Below are 22,280 nucleotides of genomic sequence, written 5' to 3' on the forward strand. Positions count from 1 at the left end.
CTCAACAAAAAACTAACAAACCAAATCCAACAGCACATTAAAAGGATTATACAGCATGACCAAGTGGCATTTACCTCAGAAATGCAGATGATTCAACATATGAAAATCAATTGTTGTATTATGCCATACTAATAGAATGAAGGCATAAAAACCGCATGATTGTCTCAATTGACACAGAAAAGACATTTGACAAAATTTAACAGCATATCATTTTTTAAAAAAACAGCAAACTAAGAAAAGGGGGAAAGTCCTTAACATGATCACGGTCATTTATGAAAAGCCCACAGCTAATAACATCATACTTAATGGTAAAATACTGAAAGCTTTTCCCCTAAAATCAGGAGCAAGACAAGGATGCTTGCTTTCGCCACTGCTATTCAACATTTGTGCTGGAAGTTCTAGCCAGAGCTGTTAGGCAATAAAAAGAAATAAAAGACATCCAAACTGGAAAGGAAGAGGTAAAGTTATCTCTATTAACATGACATGCTCACATATTTTAAAAATCCCAAATAATCCCCAAGAAAGCTGCTAGAACTAATAAATGAGTTTATGAAGTTTCAGGGTAGGAGATCAACACATATTACCAATTGTGTTTCTGTGTATCAGTGATCAACAACCCTAAGAGGACATTAAGAAAACAGTTTTCATTTACAATAGCATCTAAAAGTATTAAATACTTAGGAATTAATTTAACCAAGGAGGTATAAGGACTTGTATGCTGAAAACTGTAAAATAATGCTGAAAGAAATAAAAATAAATGGAAATATATAAAGTGAAAATAAAATCCAAATATACATGAAACAAAAATAAATAGAGGGCTTCCCTGGTGGCGCAGTGGTTGAGAGTCCGCCTGCTGATGCAGGGGACACGGGTTCGTGCCCCAGTCCAGGAAGATCCCACACGCCGCGGAGCGGCTGGGCCCATGAGCCATGGCCGCTGAGCCTGAGCGTCCGGAGCCTGTGCTCTGCAACAGGAGAGGCTGCAACAGTGAGAGGCCCACGTACCGGAAAAAAAAAAAAAAATAGAAAGACATTCCGTATTCATGGAGAGGAGACTTAATTAACATTGTTAAGATACCAGTACTGCCCAAAGAAATTCTACAAATTTAATGCAATACTTACCCAAATTCCAACAACCCTTTTTGCAGAATGGAAAAGCATATCCTCAAATTCATAATGGGGACATCCCTGGTGGCACAGTGGTTAAGAATCTGCCTACCAATGCAGGGAGCAGGGTTCGAGCTCTGGTCCAGGAAGATCCCACATGCTGCAGAGCAACTAATCCCATGCACCACAACTACTGAGCCCATGTGCCACAACTACTGAAGCCTGCGTGCCTAGAGCCCATGCTCTGCAACAAGAGAAGCCACTGCAATGAGAAGCCTGCTCATCACAACAAAGAGTAGCTGCTGCTCGCTGCAACTAGAGAAAGCCCGCGCACAGCAACAAAAACCCAACGCAGCCATAAATAAATAAATAAATTTATTTTTAAAAATTCATATGGAATTGCAGGGGGCTTCAAATGCTGAAACAATCCTGAAAAAGAAGAGTAAAGTTGGAGGACTCCCTTTCCCTGACTTGTAACATACTACAAAGCTACAGTGTTTTAAATAGTATGATACTAGCATAAAGACAGACTAATGAAATAGAATAGAAAGCCCAGAAATAAGCCCTAACATATATGATCAATTCATTTTTGATAGGGTTCCAAAACCATTCAGTAGGAGAAATGACAGTCTTTTCAACAAATGGTGTTGGGAAAATTAGATATCCCTATGTAAAATAATGTAGTTGGATACTTACCTTACATTATATACAAAAATTAACTAAAAATGGATCAAAGACCTAAAACTATAAAATTCTTAGAAGAAAACATGAGGAAAATCTTCTCAACATTGGATTTGGTAATGGTTTCTTAAGTATGACACCCTAAAGCACAGGCAACAAAAGAAAATAAATTAGACTCCATCAAAATTTAAAAACTTTTGTGCATCAAAGGACACAACCAAGAAAGTGAAAAGACAGCCTGCAGAATGGGAGATAATATTTGCAAATCAAATAACTGCAAGGGATTAATATTCAGAATATATAAAGAACTAGTACAACTCAGCATCAAAACTAATATAAATGCACACCCATATGTACTCCCAAAGAATGTTGAATTTTTTTGTTTAAGCAGGCACTTAACTTGGTTGGAGTCAACCTGTAAAACCTGTCTCCCTGTGGTTGGTGGTAACTCACAATCTCATTTCAGTTATTTTAGCCTTAGGCTGCTTGGATCTATCCTGTTGTTTTGTTTTGTTTTGTTTTGTTTTACGGTACGTGGGCCTCTCACTGTTGTGGCCTCTCCCATTGCGGAGCACAGGCTCCGGGCGCGCAGGCTCAGCGGCCATCGCTCATGGGCCCAGCCGCTCCGTGGCGTGTGGGATCTTCCCGGACTGGGACACGAACCCATGTCCCCTGCATCAGCAGGCGGACTCTCAACCACTGTGCCACCCGGGAAGCCCGGATCTATCCTGTTCTTGAATGGTTTACAGGTCAGCCAAAGGATTGGGCAGAGTCTATATATATATAAAATTTGGAGCTCCTCCTTTCTGGCTGTCTGTTTTCTGGGATTTGCCTCTTTCTTTCCAGAGGTTGTGACAGACTCTGTCTGTCCTTGGTTCTTCAAGTCCTTCAGACTGTAGATTTCTTTGGTAGTTTTAGTCACACTGTAAGGCATGGACTGTGGCTTTCCCTCAGGTTAAAAGCCTTAAAAACAGGAAACACACCTTTTGTTATTCTCTTCTTACATGTGTCAGTTTGTTTCCAGTATCTGCTTACTTTGGTATTCTCTCCATCCTTTCAAGGTGGGTCCAATGGGTGCTACTCAGCCATCAGACTGGACATAGGAGTCTCCCTAAGTGCTTTAGGCTCTGTTTCTTTTAACTGCCTCCTTTCTTGTGGTCGCTGTTTTTACCTCCAGCACTTCTTGGTCATCACCCTTATTAATCCTGTGTAGGCATCTTAACCTCAGCAGTAGCGAAGGGTACCAAAGAAAGTCAAGTAGCCTAGCTTGTTAAGTCAGTTGAAATTTTAACTTGGAAACATGGAATAGGATTTTTCATATCCTTTCTACTAAAAGTGTCTCTGATTTTAACAGCCCGTTAGAGGACCTTCCCACATACCCTGATCTTTAGGTCTGGTCTGGATGGTTAATGTTGCCTGGAGCACAGAATCAACATTTCTTTTGTATTCTCCACAGCACTCTACCAAGGCTTTTCAAAATTTAGGTTTATCTAGATTTTAATCCAAAAAAACTCCCTCATCCCTTTATAATATATTGCAGCATTTTATAACTCTTAAAATATTCCTGCAATTTAGAGGGCTGTTCACTTATTATTTGTTTTTATTATTATCTTTTTTGAAATAATATTTTATGTATCAATAGTATATGATACAAATATAATAGACTTACTGTTGTAAGCTTATTGTAAAATGCATGGATAATGAATTGTATTTTTCTGTGTTTGCTTTTCCAAATTAGCTCCTGGGCTATAGTGAAAAGCCGATAAATCTACAGATGTTTATTGGAACAGCAGATGATCGATATTTACGGCCTCATGCATTTTACCAGGTGCATCGGATCACTGGGAAGACAGTTGCTACTGCAAGCCAAGAGATAATAATTGCCAGCACAAAGGTTCTGGAAATTCCACTTCTTCCTGAAAACAATATGTCAGCCAGGTATCTTGAAACATATCCCAAAATGGACTGTTCTTTCTTTCCCTAAAATAACTTTCAGAAGAAAAGTATATTTATTTATTTATTTATTTATTTATTTATTTATTTTTTTTTTTTTGCGGTATGCGGGCCTCTCACTGTTGTGGCCTCTCCCGTTGCGGAGCACAGGCTCCGGACGCGCAGGCCTAGCGGCCATGGCTCACGGGCTTAGTTGCTCCGCGGCATGTGGGATCTTCCCGGACCAGGGCACGAACCCGTGTCTCCTGCATCGGCAGGCGGACTCTCAACCACTGCGCCACCAGGGAAGCCCTATTTATTTTTATAGTACAAAAATAAGTCATTGTTCTAAATTAACTGGATAACATTATTTAAATAATTATAGTATATTTGCTAAGGTTGGTACCACATTTCCATAAGGAAAATTCAATTCAGCAAAAGTTTATGACCATGTAGTACCAGCCAAGCATCATGCTAGGTGATAGAGACAAAAGTATATGGATGTTTTTTCAAGTAGCTCACAGTCTAATAGGGTAGACAGTAAGTAAACAATTGCAGTAAAGTTACGATTGTTAAGTTTCCTTGAGGAAAACTTCAACTCTACTTCCAGGTGTCCCATTTCACCCGTTTCCAAATAAAATGAGGTGGCCAACTTCTGAATGAGAATGCAGTAGAGTTTTGTTCAGGTGGATTAGTTAGGAATATATATAGTACCTGTAACAGAAACCTGAAATGCAGTGGCTTAAACAGCTAGAGGTTTAATTTTTCATTCCATAAAAGAAATATACATATAGGCATCTTAGGGCTAGCACTGTGGTTCCATAAGTCATTGGGGCCCCAAGGTCCTTCTGTTTTTTCTTCTCTGCTATTATTAGCATGTGGTTTCCATCCTCAAGATTGCCTCATGATCCACAATAGCTACTGGAGCTCTAGCCATCATAACTGTAATCCTGGAAGGAATAGGAAGAACGGGTAAGAGGAAGGGTAAGAGAACTTCCATCTGAGTCAGGCCTCCTTAAAGAGCTTTTCCCAGAAACTTATCCAACACCTTTACTACATCTCATTGATCATCCTTGTATATAAGGAAGACCTGGGTGTTTTTTTTTTTTTTACCTGAGGGCATTGCCACCGCTAACAAGATGAGGGTCTGTTACTAAGAAAAACAGAAATAAAGAATATTTAGTAGGCAACTATTATTCTGCCACAACCAGGTATGTGAAACTTACAGTGAAGTTTGTTAGAGAAATTGGTTCAAACTATAATATAGGTCTTTCTTAAGATGGGAATGATATCTGTCCCAGGTTATTGCAAGAATAGTCCTATTAAGATCAGATTTCAGTCTCGAGTTCTTCTCTTTTAAATATATATTTAAATAACTTTTTAGGTAAACTGAATATACCCCTGAGGACATAGTAACTTATGACATAATTGTACTATTATAAAATAAGAATTGCCTCTTAGCTACTTATCACCAGAAAAGACAAGTTAATATTGATTTAAATAAAACCTTATCTTTGCCTGCTTTGTTCAACAGTACTCTAGAACTCAACTCCACTAAGTCATTACACAGACTACGATAGAGTTTTTTCATGGCAGAGGTAGACAGCTAGCTGATAATCTCTACTCTTAAATTTCTGTGTTCTGTAATAATTAAAAAAAGAACTTTGGATTCTCACCCAATCCTTTGTTCAGGTACTTGAGCAAAACACTTAAGAAAAACATTGAAAAAAAAAAAAAGAAAGAAAGAAAAACATTGACTCCAGGCATCCTATCTGACCAATCTTCAAATAAGGTGAGGTAGCCAGCCTCTAAATGAGGATGCAAGAAGGCTTCCTCTCTTTTACTCTAGGATCTTACTTTTTTTGCCACGCCATGTGGCTTGTGGGATCTTAGTTCCCTGACCAGGGATCAAACCTGGGCCCTCGTCAGTAAAAGCACAGAGTCCTAACCACTGGACCACCAGGGAATTCCCTAGGATCTTTTTCATCTAGCATCAAAAACAATATGAATATACTATTATTCAGCTGCAGAGGGGAATTTGAAACTCAACTTTGAACTATCTTTTTCTAAGAACTCATAAAATTGATTCTTAGTTGACAGTTTGCAGACCATGTTTCCACTGATTCCTCTGGATAGTTCAAGCAGTAGACTTGAATCAAGTTAAATAGAAATCACCAGAAGCTTATAACTTAATGGACTGTTAAAAAGATTTTAGCTCTTAAGTTGGTCATTATTACACACACACACACACACACACACACACACACACACACACACACACACACACACAGTCTTTTCAGGTTAAAGGAAAAAAGTTGGTATTTGATGACACGGTAGATTTTGCTTTACCAGACAAGGAGAGACCTACAAAAGCTTTATCATCTTTTACTTTAAAAAAAATATATTTATTTATTTATTTGGCTGCACATGGTCTTAGTTGTGGCACGCGGCATCTTCGTTGTGGCATGTGTGGCATGCAAACTCTTCGTTGAGGCAGTGGGACTCTTGGTTGTGGCATGTGGGATCTAGTTCCCTGACCAGGGATCAAACCTGGACCCCCTGCATTGGGAGTGTGGAGTCTTTGCCACTGAACCACGAGGGAAGTCCCTATCATCTTTACTTTTTGCCTCAGCTTCCCCAAAGTTCATGATCAAGCTCAATTGTAGTAATTATAGTAATTCATATAACCCTAGATTTGGAATATATTTATCTCCTGTTTCTTCTATTCAAAAATATTTTCTATTTCTTTCTTCTTGACCTTATTTGTATTTACGTTGTAAAATGCCTCATATCCTTTTAAAAAATAATGTATAAATGAATAAATTAAAGAAAACAGAGTACATGAGTTTCTAAGACATTCTCTCAAGAACTTGGGAAAGGGCTTCCCTGGTGGTGCAGTGGTTGAGAGTCCACCTGCCGATGCAGGGGACACGGGTTCGTGCCCCGGTTCAGGAAGATCCCACATGCCGCGGAACGGCTGGGCCCGTGAGCCATGGCCGCTGAGCCTGCGCATCCGGAGCCTGTGCTCTGCAACGGGAGAGGCCACAGCAGTGAGAAGCCCGTGTACCGCAAAAAAAATAAATAAATAAAAAGAACTTGGGAGTCCTACCTACAGAATAGCATGAACAAATCAGAGCAATAGGATCTGAACGTATCTTCCTCCTCCTTTTCACATGGAACAGAGGTGGTAGTCAAGATTCATGTTCCCTTCTCCAACCAGAGCTGGCATAAACTGCTTGCCTGGATCAGACCAGAAAGAACAAACCTGTAGAAATACCATTATTACTAGTAGCAAGCAGCTTAGCCCCCTTACCCCACCCTGCTCTGCCATACACACACCTGAAGCTTCTCTGGCTATCTGTCCACTCTGAACTGTTAGATTGGGGAACAGGAATTCTATAGGAACCAAGGTTTGTGACAACAACATTGTGTGTGTCCAAGAAAGGGTTGAGTAAGGAGCAACTAGGAAGTTACCCAAATCTAAGAAACCTTTTCTAAGTACCTTAGATAACGGGGCAGCTAATGCTGAATGAGCCTGTTTCATCCAGGAACTAATTACTAGGATAAACTGTAGTGACTGAATGTAATATAGTTTCAGGTGGTGGTAGATTAAAAAATTGCAAATGGGGCTTCCCTGGTGGCGCGATGGTTGAGAGTCCACCTGCCGATGCAGAGGACACGGGTTCGTGTCCCGGTCTGGGAGGATCCCACATGCCATGGAGCGGCTGGGCCCGTGAGCCGTGGCCTGTGAGCCTGCGCATCCGGAGCCTGTGCTCCGCAGTGGGAGAGGCTGCAACAGTGAGAGGCCCACGTAACACACACACACACACACAAATTGCGAATGATAAGACCGTTGTTTAAAATAATTTATGCACAGATGAGTTGTACGTATGTATTAAAAGCCTCTAGTGGGGACTTCCCTGGTGGTCCACGCTAGAAGCGTTTGACTCCACGCTTCCACTGCAAGGGGCACGGGTTTGATCCCCGGTTGGGGAACTAGGATCCTGCATGCCGCGTGGCATGGCCATAAAAAAAAAAGGCTCTGTTGTTTAAGGTGAGAAAAGATTGGTAGATAGTCCCCTTGTTTTGCCTACTATCACACAGGCTTGGTCATTTCAGACCTAATCTATCTTGGATGTGTAAGACCCTTTATTTAAGACCAGTATACCAACCCATAAACCATAGAGACACTCTACAAGATGCTTTAAATATAGTATGCTAGTACATTGCCTTACCGTACTCACAACTCCTCCCTGTTTTTAAAACTCGATGAATATGGATGTGGCAGTGTTGCACTCTGATCTAAAATATAATTGTGATGTAAACAGAATTTAATAGTTATTTTCATTCCTATAAATTGTAGTTTTTTTGGTGGCTTGGTAGCTTTTCTTTTCTTTTCTTTTTCTTTCTTTTTTTTTTTTTTTTTTTGCATTTCTTAACCAGAGTTTTAAGATTGTCATTTCTGATACTCTTTTTTTTTTTTTTTTTTTTTTTTTTTTTGTGGTACGCGGGCCTCTCTCACTGCTGTGGCCTCTCCCGTTGTGGAGCACAGGCTCCAGACGCACAGGCTCAGTGGCCATGGCTCACGGGCCCAGGCACTCCGCAGCACGTGGGATCCTCCCGAACCGGGACACGAACTCGCATCCCCTGCATCAGCAGGCAGACTCTCGACTGCTGTGCCACCAGGGAAGCCCTCTGATACTCTTATTCCAAATCTTCTGCTAGAAACTTAACTCTCTGCTAAAATACCTTCCCTTAAAACTCAGTAAAATGCAGACTTCTCTGGTGGCACAGTGGTTAAGAATCCACCTGCCATGTACGGGACAACGTGTTCAATCCCTGATCCAGGAAGATCCCGCATGCCGTGGAGCAACTAAGCCCGTGTGCCACTACCACTGAGCCTGTGCTCTAAAGCCCGCGAGTCACAACTACTCAGCCCGCATGCCACAACTACTGAAGCCCACGCGCCTAGAGCCCGTGCTCCGCAACAAGAGAAGCCACCGCAGTGAGAAGCCCGTGTACCACAACAAAGTAGCCCCCGCTTACCACAACTAGAGAAAGCCTGCGCACAGCAGCGAAGACCCAAAGCAGCCAAACATATAATAAATAAAATAAATAAATGTATTTAAAAAAACAAAACTCAGTAAAATGGGGACTTCCCTGGTGATCCAGTGGTTAAGACTCTGTGCTTCCAGTGCAGGGGGCCTGGGTTCAATCCTTGGTCAGGGAACTAGATCTCACATGCCGCAACTAAAGATCCCACATGCCGCAACTAAAGATCCTGCACGCCGCAATGAAGATCCCATGTGCAGACACAGCCAAAAATACAAACAAACAAAAAAACTCAGTAGGATGGATAATCTCTGGTATTTCCCACTAAATACTCATGTTGGCATGTTAACATGAATAATCACTACTTTGATACAATTTGATCAATACTGCTTTGAGCTAAAGTGCAGTTTTTCAATATTAGTTAAATATAATTTGTTATCCATAAATGAAAAATGTTTATTTCCAAAAATATTTACTCTTTTAGATATTTCCTTTGTGTTTCCTAAGATGAAAATATTTATATTTTTCAGATTCTTCCTTGAGCTTTACTGGTTCTTATCTTGATAACCTAGCTTTGTAACATATATTATCCTTCAAAGTGACTTCTGTAGCCTCTGGGCAGTGAGGATTAGAGTTGTAACATTAGAGCATTAGAGTTGGTGGATAAAGTAAGAGGATGGATAATAAGGAATGCCATAAGAGAGAGTAAACTTTAATTAGAATGTTTGATTGTTAGTTACCTCTTGCTTTATTCTTCTAATATGTGAATAACAAAGATATGTTATAGGTACTGGTGTTTCCTACCATGATTGTGTGTTAAGCAGCTATACTTAGTAATAAATTTTGAAGGTAATGAAATTTTAGACTTTAAATGCCAAAACTTTAATCTTATATGTGCATTTCTTAGAAATGTAAGCCTGGGAATTCCCTGGTGTTCCAGTGGTTAGGACTCTGCGCTTTCACTGCCAAGGGCACAGTTTCAATCCCTGGTCGGGGAACTAAGATCCTGCAAGCCTCCAAGTGTGACCTCCCCCCGCCAAAGAAAAAAAAGAAAGAAAGAAATGAAAGCCTGATAGATTGTTTTTTTAATAAGTGTATCATATAAAAGTTTAAATATGTTATTAATGACTTATTTGTAGTCCTATAAGTTAATCTTTTCTGGCCTAGTTATATTTATAGAATTAGAGTCTTTTACTTTATATTTCACTCATCTAGTTCTGTAACGCAAACTGCCCCCCAAATTTAGTGGCTTAAAGTAGTAACTATTGTTTTTCATGATTCTTTCGGTTGGTTGGACTCAGCTGATCCACTCATGTGGTGCTGGCTGGGATCACTCATGCCCCTGAATTCGGCTGGGAGCTCAGCTGGGGTAGCTCAAGTAGAGGATTATATGGACTTTTCTCTCCAGCATGCTAGCTGGACATTTTCATGGTGGCTCAGGGCTCCAAGAGAACAAAAGTGGAAGTTACAGAGCTTCTTAAGTGCTAGGCTTTTAACTTACCACAGCATCACTTGGCCACATTCTGTTTGTCAAGGCAAGTCATAAGGCTCACTCTCAAGGAGAGGGGACATAGTTACTCGACCTCTTAATTGGAGAAGTGGCATGTGAATACAAGAATGGGAGGAATTATTGTCAGCCCTCTTTACAGACAATATGCCACACTTAGTATTACACTTTTGTCGTACAAAAACATTTTTAACCCTAAAATTTAAATAGCAGAAAATAGCAATCATATCTTTCTTTTTTGACCTGATTTTAGATATTGATAGTTCTTCCTGGCAAATTAACAATAACTGTTTCGCTGAGTTGTTTAGAACCACTAATTTCTAGTAAGCAAATAAAATTTGTATATTTTTTTTCCTAGTATTGACTGTGCAGGTATTTTGAAACTCCGCAATTCAGATATAGAACTTCGAAAAGGAGAAACTGATATTGGCAGAAAGAATACTAGAGTACGACTTGTGTTTCGTGTACACATCCCACAGTCCAATGGAAAAGTCCTTTCTCTGCAGACAGCTTCTATACCTGTTGAATGCTGTAAGTGAGCCTGTGATATTTTAAAATTTTGTTTATAATAGGTTATTTTCTGTTTTGTTTATAATGTAATGTTTGGATCAAAAGTAAACTGAGGGGGCTTCCCTGGTGCTACAGTGGTTAAGAATCCGCCTGCCAATGCAGGGGACACGGGTTCGAGCCCTGGTCCAGGAAGATCCCACATTCTGTGGAGCAACTAAGCCCGTGTGCCACTACTACTGAGCCTGCACTCTACAGCCCGCGAGCCACAACTACTGAGCCCATGCGCCAGAACTACTGAAGCCACACACCTAGAGCCCGTGCTCCGCAACAAGAAGTCACCGCAATGAAAAGCCCGTGCACCCCAACGAAGAGTAGCCCCCGCTCGCCACAACTAGAGAAAGCCTGCACGCAGCAACAAAGACCCAACACAACCAAACCTAATGATAATAAATAAATATATTTTTTTAATGTTTCCAATAAAAAAGTAAACTGAGGGCTTCCCTGGTGGTGCAGTGGTTAAGAATCTGCTTGCCAATGCAAGGGACACAGGTTCAAGCCCTGGTCCGGGAAGATCCCACATGCTGCGGAGCAACTAAGCCCGTGCGCCGCAACTACTGAAGCCACATATCTAGAGCCCATGCTCCGCAACAAGAGAAGCCACCACAATGAGAAGCCTGTGCACCGCAAACAAGAGTCGCCCCCTCTCGCTGCCAACTAGAGAAAGCCTGCATGCAGCAACAAAGATACAATGCAGCCCAAAATGAAAATAAATTAAATAAATAAATTTTTTAAAAAAGTAAACTGAAGCCCAGGATCTGGATAGCTGGTGTGATTTTCTTATATAGAAATAAGCTACATGTTTAGGTGGAGGAGTACTGATCTTGGAGTTAGAAAATGGCTTCTCATTATAATTTGACCCTAGGTAGCCTGTGTGGCTATAGACATTCTCTTGACCATAGTTTTCTTAACTTGTAAATGAGGAGGTGGGCTTGATGACACCTGAGGATCAAATTATGAAGCTATGATTCTGACATTAAGTGTCATTGATACTTGGTCATCTTTGTTTTATTAAAATGTTGGAAGATGCCTGTCTCTGCAAGCTGATGCTTGAGCTGAATAGGGACTTACAGGATTTGGGTTTTTGGGTTTTTTACCATAAATTATATACAACACCAGGTTGAGAAAGTGAATGCCTTTTCCCTGGTTTTTCAGAGCCAAGAAATGAGAAAAAGCCTAGAACCTGATATCTACTCAAGCCCTTGAGAACTGTTGACCTCTGGCAGGTTAGCTGATAGGACTGAAATATTGAGACTGCAATTTAGATTTTTAGGGCACAGACTTAGAAGTGTTCTAATTCCATGTCTTAATTTTGTGTAGGAGGAAACTGAGGCACAAGTATCTCAAGTGCTCCTCCCAGGTTATTTGCTTGTTGGTATGACAGAGCTGTGGCTAGAACACAGGTTTTCTTAGTACTCTTTTGATTATGTTATATCATTTTATTTCTATTAACCACATGCATTCTTAATTTGGGATCATACCTACTGTATACTTTTCTGTGCCTCCTTTTGCTGTTCACTGGAGTAATACTTTATCATTTTCCAGTCAACTGTGGGAATCACTGAGCAAATCCATGGTAATAGAATCAATGTAGAAGTAATTTTTGTATTAATTCTTAATAGATAATACAGGTACATGGTACAAAATTCAAAAAGAGTAGAGTGAAAAGTAAATTTTCAAGTCAGCTAGTTCCCTTTCAGCTATCATTGCCACAATCTTTGTTACCCTGCCAGACAAATGCCCATTTAAATAATTTAAGTTCATAGAGTAGTTAGAGTTTTTGAGATTAATTTACTCTAAAATTATTCTGTTTTCTCTTTTAATTTATTAAATTATTGTGTGATTATTGTTGAGAGTATAGAAAATACAAAATGGTACAAAGAGTAGCATTAAAATCTTTTTTGTAATATCACTTATCTGAGATAGTCACTATTAACCTTTTTTTGGATATTTTTCCTTTTTTATTTTGGTCTATGTGTGTGCACGCGTGTGCACGCACACACAATATTTGGTAGTTTCACTTATAGTGGGCGTTTTCTCATATAGTTAAATATTCTTCAAAAATGCTTTTAGCACATACATAATATTTTATTATGTCTGTGCCACTTGGTGAACACATTTTTGCTGTTACTTTGAACGTACTTGTGATAGCTAGTTTCCACTATAAATATCTAAAACTTGAATTAGTCTTACTCCGTAGGCTAGTCAATGCTTGTTTTTATGCCCCTTCTTTGTGAGCCATTTAGAACATAAGTAAGGACGTAAGTGTTTTCTGAGATCTAGATTTGTGCTTGGTACTTTCTAAGTTGTAGTTCATCCTAAATGCCAGACCCATCCCCTATGAAACATTCTCTTTGAATGGGGCTGGGATCCTAATTCATATACCTTTTGTGTCTTGGTATTAAATAGTTGGAAGAGAGGGAATTCCCTGGTGGTCCAGTGGTAAAGAATCCGCCTTGCAATGCAGGGGAAGGGGGTTCAATCCCTGGTCAGGGAACTAAGATTCCACGTGCCACGGGGCAACTAAACCCGCGTGCCACAACTACTGAGCCTGCACACCTCAGCTAGAGCCCGCGTGCCACAAACTACAGAGCCCACACGCCCTGGAGCCCACGCGCCACAACTAGAGAAGAGAAAACCCACACACCACAACTAGAGAGAAGCCTGTGCACGGCAACGAAAGATCCTGCATGCCACGACTAAGACCCAACACAGCTAAAAGTAAATAAAATAAATAAATCTTCTAAAAAATAAATAGTTGGAAGAGGCATAGTGAACTGGGACTGCATGCTTCATAAAGGCAGTCAAGTTGTTTAAATTTCTTTAAAATGTTGTTCTGGCCAAACAAAACACAGCTGACCCTCAAAGCCACCAATTTTCCACCCAAGTAGTAGGACTAAAAGTAGACCTGTTTCCAAAATGTGAAGAAGAAAGTATAATTCACCCTTTTTGTTTGTTTTAATCCAGAGAGAAACCTAGTTATTAAGGCATTTGGCAGGAATAAACCCTTAGAGAACCTAAGCAGTCAAAAGAAGTATAATGTATAGCTTGAAACTCAAGCATTTTTTAAAAAGGAAAGAAAAGCCAGAAGTAGGATTTCCAGAAAATACAGCAACTTGAAATCAGTAGATATTAGAAAAAGGCAGCAACAAGGAAAAGTTAATAGTTTACATAATGACTTGTAGGCTTTAAGAAAAATTATGTTCACATACCCTGGGAAGGAAGAGTATAGTGCACTAAGAAATATTTATGTTCATTTTTTAAAATTCTGTATTGAAATGTGTACTTCATGTATACTTCAGTTATTTAGAAGATGTCCAAAATGTAATCCTGATGCCTCACTGATGATCTAGTTATTTTCTTGATGAAAGGGCTACTTGGTGTTTGTCCTTTAGAAACTTGTCTTCTTTTAATAGTATGCAATATAATTATGCATCTTCGGATTTAATTTGCTTTTTATAATTATATTAAAGTTATCAAATTTAACAGACAAGTTGTGGGGAAGAAATGTATTAAAGACAAGCTAAAAAGAGAAAAGTGGATGAGGTGAATGTGTTGTAGTCAATATAAGTTGTAGGCATTAATTAATTTCTCTTTATTAGTTTCTCTATAGTTGTAGTCTAAGAAAATTATTTAAAATCACATGACTCTAATAAATCTATTTTGTTTTCTAAATAGCATAGCTGTTTTAGTGGATATTGTTGCCATTGCTTTGCATTTTAAAAATCCAGAGTTGCTTCTTCTATAGCTAGATTTTGTCATTTACATATGAAAGAGTGTAAACTAATATTTTGTTTCTTCTCAACTCTTAAAAAAACAAACAAACAGCCCAGCGGTCTGCTCAAGAACTTCCTCATATTGAGAAGTACAGTATCAACAGTTGTTCTGTAAATGGAGGTCATGAAATGATTGTTACTGGATCTAATTTTCTTCCAGAATCCAAAATCATCTTTCTTGAAAAAGGACAAGGTAAATAATATAAGATCTGAGTTGACTCAGACATAGAGAACAAACTTATGGTTACCAAACGGGATAGGAGGGGGGGAGGGATAAATTAGGAGTTTGGGATAAGCAGATAAAAGCTACTATATATACTATATATACTGTATGAACAACAAGGTCCTAATGTAGAGTACAGGGAACTATATTCAATATCTTGTAATAAACTATAATGGAAAAGAATCCAAAAAAGAATAAATAAATATATATATACAACTGAATCACTTTGCTGTACATTAGAAAACTAACATAACATTGTAAATCAACTATACTTCAATAAATAAATAAATGGATAGATAGATAAATAAGATTTGAGTTGATTGACCTCAGACTAAGGGGCAAAAGGTTAAAGTGAATTATTCAGATGTTTCACTGACATTAATCACAAAATAGTTTTCTTAAAGCTATAGGCATCATTTACACAGATTTTACTGTATACCAAACATTTATTAAATTTTCATACGAATATTAAGTTCTCATTAAGGATGTCTCAAAAGTAAAAGAATCCCCCAATATTTCTTCAAGAGAATTGAAAATATAAGTCACACAGAAATTTGGACACAAATGCTTTTAGCAGCATTAATCATAATAGCCAAAAAATGTAAACAACTCAAATACTTATCAGCTGATTAATGGATAATCAAAATGTGATATATTCATACAATGGGATATTATTTAGCCATAAAAAAGAATAAAGGGCTTCCCTGGTGGCGCAGTGGTTGAGAGTCCGCCTGCTGATGCAGGGGACATGGGTTCGTGCTCCGGTCTGGGAAGATCCCACGTGCCGCGGGGCGGCTGGGCCTGTGAGCCAGAGCTGCTGAGCCTGCGCATCTGGAACCTGTGCTCCACAACGGGAGAGGCCACAGCAGTGAGAGGCCCACGTACCACAAAAAAAAAAAAAAAAGAATAAAGTACTGATTAATGCTACAACATGACTGACGCTTAAAAACATTTTGCTAGGGACTTCACTGGTGGTCCAGTGGTTAAGACTCCACACTCCCAATGCAGGGGGACCAGGTTCAATCCCTGGTCAGGGAACTGGATCCCACATGCTGCAACTAAGAGCCCGCATGCCACAACTAAAAGATCCTGCATACCTCAACTGAAGATCCCACATTGAGGCACGCTGCAACAAAGATCCCATGTGCTGCAACTAAGACCTGGCACAGCCAAATAAATATTTTTTTAACTTATTGAAATTAATTTAAAAAAATAAAAACACGAAAAATCCCAAACAACTTAACTTTACACCTGAAGAAACTAGAAGTACAAATGAAGCCGAAAGTTAGTAGAAGGAAGGAAATAACAAAAATTACAGCAGAAATAAGTGAAATAGAGACTAAAAAGACAATAGAAAATATAAGTGAAACTAGGAGCTGGTTCTTTGAAAAGAGAAACAAAGTTGACAAACTTTTAGCTAGACTCACCAAGAAAAAAAAGAGAGGACTCATGTAAAATCAGAAATGAAAGAGGAAATATTACAGCTGATACCACAGAAATACAAAGGGTCATAAGAGACCACTGTGAACAATCATATGCCAAAAAATTGGACAGCCTAGAAAAAAATGGATAAATTCCTAGAAACATACAACCTACCAAAGACTGAATCATGATGAACTAGAATATCTTAGCAGACCAAATACTAGTAGGGCAATTGAATCAGTAATCAAAACCTCCCAACAAACAGAAGTCCAGGATCAGACAGCTTTAAACATTCAAAGAAGAACTAATACCAAGCCTTCTAAATTTTTCCAAAAAACAGGAGAGGAGGGAACTATCCAAACTCATTTTTTGAGGCCAGCATTACCTTGATATCAAAACCATTACAGGCCAATATCCCTGATGAACATAGATGCAAAAATCTTCAACAAAATATTAGCAAACCAAATTCAACAGTACTTTAACAGGATCATATACCATTATCAAGTGGGATTTATTCCAGAGATAGATGGATGGTTTAACATTCGCAAATCAGTCAACGTGATACACCACATTATCATGATCTTAAAAAGCATTTGACAGAATTCAGCATCTATTTATGATTTTAAAACTGTTGGGCTTCCTTGGTGGCGCAGTGGTTGAGAATCCACCTGTCAATGCAGGGGACATGGGTTCAATCCCTGGTCCGGGAAGATCCCACAGGCCGTGGAGCAACTAAGCCTGCATGCTGCAACTACTGAAGCCCACACACTTAGAGCCCATGCTGTGCAACTAGAGAAGCCACCACAGTGAGAAGCCTGTGCACCACAACGAAGAGTAGCCCCTGGTCGCCTCAACTAGAGAAAGCCCACATGCAGCAATGAAGACCCAACACACCAAAAATAAATAAATAAATAAATAAAATTTATTTTTTAAAAAAACTTAAGAAAACTGTCCATGAAGAGGGTGTAGAAGGACTGTCCCTTAACATAATAGAGGTCATATGTGACCAGCCCATAGCTAATATCTTAATGGTGAAAAGCTGAAAGCTTTTCCTCTTAAGATCAGGAAGACAAAGATGCCCACTCTTGCCACTTTTATTCAACATAGTATAGGAAGTTCTAGCCAGAAAAGTTAGGCAACAAAAAGAAATAAAAGGTATTCCAATTGGAAAGGAAGAAGTAAATCTGTCACTATTTGCAGATGATATGGTATTATATATAGAAAGCCATAAAGCTCTATCAAAAAAACTGTTAAAACTAATAAATTCAGTTAAGTTGCAGGATATAAACCAAATATACAAAAATATGTTGTATTTCTATATAATAATGTACTATCAGGAAGAGAAATTAAGATAATATCATTTACAATTGCAGCAAAAAGAATAAAATACCTAGGAATAAATTTAACCAAGAAGGTGAAAGACCTGTGTATCAGAAACTACAAGATGTTAATGAAAGAAATTGAAGAAGACACAAATAAATGGAAAGATATTCTGTGCTCATGGATTGGAAGAATTAATATTATGAAAATGTCCATATTACCCAAAGCAATCTACAGATTCAGTGCAATCCCTATCAAAGTTCCAATGGCATTTTTCACAGAAATAGAACAATCTTAAAATTTCTGTGGAACTGTAAAATACCCCAAATAGCCAGAGTAATCTGGAGAAAGAAGAGCAAAGCTGGAGACATCACACTCCCTGATTTCAAACTATATTACAAAGCTATAGTAGTTAAGTTAGTATGGTATTGGCATCAAAACAGGCATGTAGATCAATGGAACAGAATAGAGAGCCCAGAAATAAACATACATGTATATGGTCAATTAATATAAAACAAAGGAGCCAAGAATACACGATGGGGAAAGAACAAGTTTCTTCAATAAGTGGTATTGGGAAAATTAGCCACATGGTAAAGAATGAAAGTGGGCCACTCTCTTAAACCATAAACAAAAATTAACTCAAAATGGATTGAAGGCTTGAATGTAAAACCTGAAACCGTAAAACTGGAAAAATACATAGGTGGTAAGCCATGGCATAAGTCTTGACAATGATTTTTTGAGTCTGACATCAAAAACAAAAGCATCAAAAGCAAAAATAAACAAGAGGGACTACATCAAACTAAAAAGCTTCTGCAGAACAAAGGAAACCATCAACAAAATGAAAAGGCAACCTACTGAATGAGAGAAAATGTTTACAAATCATATATCTGATAAGGGGCTACTATCCAAAGCATATAAAGAGCTCATATAGCTCAATAGCAAAAAATCAAGCAATCCCAATTAAGAAATGGGCAGAAGATCCCAGTAGACATTTTTTTCCAAAGAAGATCACAGATGGCCAACAGATATGAAGAGACGCTCTACATTGTTAATCATCAGTGAAATGCAAGTCAAAACCATAGAGAGATACCACCTCCCACCTCTTAGAATGACTTATTAAAAAGACTAGAAAAAAACAAGTGTTGGCAAGGATGTGGAGAAAAGGGAATCGTTGCATACTGTTTGTGGGAATGTAAACCGGTGCAATCACTACAAAAAATATTTTGGAGGTTCCTCAAAAAATTGAAAGTAGAACTACCATATGATCTAGTGGTACACTTCTGGGTATTTATCTGAAAAACACAGAAACACTTAACTTGTAAAAACATATACACCCCTGTGTTCATTGCAGCAGTATTTACAGTAGCCAAGACTAGGTTAAGGACTCTGACCTATGTGCTCTTAGTACATCCAGAATGCACCTTTATTAGTTATTGTAACCACCACATTTCATTATAACGAACTGTTTATATTTGCCTTTCATCCACAAACTGAAGGCAGGGTATCCTATCTCCATTATCTCAGCAACCCAAAGTGCTTGGCATTTTGGGACCCAGCAGGTGATTGCTGAACTGAGCTGTAGTTCTGAGTAGGCATAGCATTTTTCTGTAGTATTTCTTGTGCACAAGGGTAGCTCTTAGCTATATTGGACTGGAAAGTGATAGTCACAATCTAGACAGCATTTCATTGAGTCTTCTGATATTTTCACAGACCAGATGAAGTCATGCTAGCTGTGAAGATACTTGTGTGGGTTAGTCACTGGGTAAATGCCCATGACATAAAAAGAATGCTGGAGTGAGAGCTCTAGTAGCACATGGGGCTTTCCCCAGGTAAATAATTCACTTGGGATGAAGAGACAGAAAATGTGCTGGCCAGATCTTTAGGTGACACAAATCTGGAAAGCCTAGGAAATAGTTCATAAGACCATCAGTATCTAAGAAGATCTTGACAAGCCAAGCAATCCTAGAAAATGAAGTCTAGTAGGGGGAAATTAACGTAACAGGGTTGGGGGTTAAAAAAAAAAAAGCCAGCTGTATAAGTACACAGTGTGGTAGCTTGAGCTTGGCAGTAGGAAATGTGGCAGACAGAGGGACACTGCTGGCCACACACTAAGTGTATGAGTCAGCATGGTGTAACTGCCCCAGAAAACTTTTATTAACAGAGACACAGCATCTCCACATAATTTGGCAAGAGCCTCAGTCACACTCTGTCATTCTGGATCATTTCTCACCTGGTCTACTCAGTCCTGAGCCTGGTGCATTTAGAGGGAGATGGTCACACTGGAGGAGAATTCAAAGAAGAGTGACCAGGAAGGCTAAAATATTGTTTAAGGAATAAATGCAGAACTGGGGGTGCTAGCAAGCAGAAAAGGAGACACAGGCAAACAGAGCTTCTTTTAAACATCTGAAGTATTGTCTCACAGAGATGCTCAAGATTTTGGGGCGGTGGCTACAAGGAATAGTGCTTAGACCAGAGGTTGGATACTAGAAGGAGACAGATGTCATCTATCATGAAGATAGATGGAATTTTCTAGCAGCAGTTACTATCCAAAGATGAAATGGGTTACTTGGTTAGGGAGTGAGTTTCCCATTACTTAAGGCATACAAGCAGAAGTTGACCACCACTTGGTAGAGGTGTTTTCAGAAGATTTTCAAACATCACTTAGTAGACTAAACTCTCTGGGCCCTGCGAACTTGGGCAGCCCAAGATCTTTCTCCACATTTTTTCCCCATGGATACACATTTTATTTTCATAATGGAAGTCAATGAGATAGATTCCTTTTGCCAATAAATTTGTGATACTAAATACATTAGATTTAATATGCTTTTTGGCTTGAATTCCTTTTAACTGTACATTGTTTCTGTCAATAGATGGACGACCTCAGTGGGAAGTAGAAGGGAAAATAATCAAAGAAAAATGTCAAGGGGTAAGAAGTTTACTTCTTTAGAAATATGTAAGAAACTTAATGAGAAAATTGAATAATGCTGCTTTATGGTATAGATGAGGAGTCTTATCTGTTGAGTAATGGAAAAGTAAATTAGAATTCTTAGAAGTTTGGACATGAAATAGATACTTTCCTGGTACTAAAATTAAAGTTTAAGAAAGATAAACAGCTGGTGTCTTTCTTCCCCTTTTTTGTGTATAGGAAAGGAGAAATTAGAAATGAAAGATTATTAGAAGGTTCTTACTGAAGTTACTGATGTACTTCTCTGAATTCAGTGAAGAGATCAAACAAATTCAGTGAAGAACTTATACAGTGGGCAAAAAATAGGAGGAGAACAAGCCCTCGGGGATTTGTGTATTTAATACACTATTTTCAACTCCTTCACATTAAGCCTTCCAGGAATCAGCACTGAAAGTTGTGGTCCCTTCATCCTGGTTGGAATGGAGACAGAATTTTTTCTGGGATAGACAGTACCACTTCCTACAGTGCTCTCCAAAGACCTAGAGAAGTTAGATTAAGGATTGCAGTTGAGGACTTCCCTGGTGGTCCAGTGGTTAAGACTCTATGCTACCAATGCAGGGGGAGCGGGTTCAGTCGCTGGTCGGAGAACTGAGATCCCCACATGCTGTGCGGCACGGCCGAAAGATTAAAAATTTTAAAAAAAGGATTGCAGTTGATTTGGGGCTAAAAGTTTTCACCCTGCATATGTAAAGTTATTCTTAATATAGATGCAGATTTTGTGTATTGCCAGTTTAGAACATTTTGAATATAAAATTTAAGATAAGGGAGTTCCCTGGTGGTATAGTGGTTAGGATTCGGTGCTTTCCCTGCCATGGACCAGGCTCAATCCCTGGTCAGGGAACTGAGATATCCTGCAAGCTGCGCAGTGAGGCCCCCCCCCCCAAAAAAAAATTTAAAATAAGAAATCTAAACTGTATCACAACTTGGGAACTATTAAACTTGATTAAAAATTAGAACAGACTTCCACTTAAGATGTATAGTAATACGTAATATTTATTAGAGCAAAATATCTGGCTATATAGTATGTAAGACTTTTGATTTCTGCTACAACTAGAAACCCAAGTGGGTGAATGAGAAGCAATTTCTCCTTTAATGGTTTACTTGAAAGAGCTTTTCTCTATTAAGACTGAAGTATCCATAGAGTAAATCTCCAGATGACTTATATACCAGTTTACTCGCGTAATGAGCCTGAGTAGTTAAGACTCATGAGACGTGTTGAGTTTAGCAGGTGCATTTCATTTTTAGTTCTGAGTGTAACACAATCTTGCTTTCCATGCTCCTTAGGCTCACATTGTCCTTGAAGTTCCTCCATATCATAACCCAGCAGTTACAGCTGCAGTGCAGGTGCACTTTTATCTTTGCAATGGCAAGAGGAAAAAAAGCCAGTCTCAACGTTTTACTTACACACCAGGTATGAGGAGTTGTTGTGATGGTTTACTATAGAGGTTTCTTTCATAATGAATAAAAAATTATTCAATGAATCCTGTATTAGAGTGTTTAAAGGTAGGGTCCTTATAATCAATAAAAATCCCAACGCATGCTGATTCTGTAAAGTTTGTATTGACTTTAAATATTAGATCTGATAGCAATTGTTATTTTGTAGTCACTTATTATAAGGAAATTAAAAGATTGTATCAATAGATTTGAAGTCTGTTTTTCAGGAGTTACCAAAAATCACCAGCACTGTTGGAATAGTAGGTGTTTGTGAATATGTGTGAACTTTCCTTGT

At 38.7% G+C, this 22,280-nt stretch overlaps 1 protein-coding gene and 1 non-coding gene across 10 annotated transcripts in view; one reads left to right on the forward strand and one right to left on the reverse strand.

Moving 5' to 3' along the window:
- The window catches only part of NFATC3 (nuclear factor of activated T cells 3), a 136,892-nt gene that overhangs the window by 79,055 nt on the left and 35,557 nt on the right, over positions 1-22,280 (forward strand). For 6 of the 9 annotated variants that reach the window (XR_010837823.1, XM_059044811.2, XM_067019744.1 and 3 more), the window contains 5 exons: positions 3,526-3,725; positions 10,637-10,809; positions 14,674-14,814; positions 20,457-20,512; positions 21,836-21,962. Coding sequence is in view for 8 of the 9 variants with exons in the window: in XM_059044811.2 (XP_058900794.1) it covers positions 3,526-3,725; positions 10,637-10,809; positions 14,674-14,814; positions 20,457-20,512; positions 21,836-21,962 (697 nt within the window). In the remaining variant the exon portion in view is untranslated. Of the gene's footprint in view, positions 1-3,525; positions 3,791-4,024; positions 5,437-10,636; positions 10,810-13,254; positions 13,567-14,673; positions 14,815-20,456; positions 20,513-21,835; positions 21,963-22,280 lie in introns of those variants that run through there. The other 3 variants (XM_067019749.1, XM_067019745.1, XM_067019748.1) reach the window with 3 other exon arrangements.
- TRNAK-UUU (transfer RNA lysine (anticodon UUU)) lies at positions 5,613-5,685 on the reverse strand. Its single transcript has one exon. It is a non-coding gene; the product is annotated as a tRNA-Lys (tRNA).

The sequence above is a fragment of the Kogia breviceps genome, chromosome 18, assembly GCF_026419965.1.
Source record: "Kogia breviceps isolate mKogBre1 chromosome 18, mKogBre1 haplotype 1, whole genome shotgun sequence".
NCBI lineage: Eukaryota > Metazoa > Chordata > Mammalia > Artiodactyla > Physeteridae > Kogia > Kogia breviceps.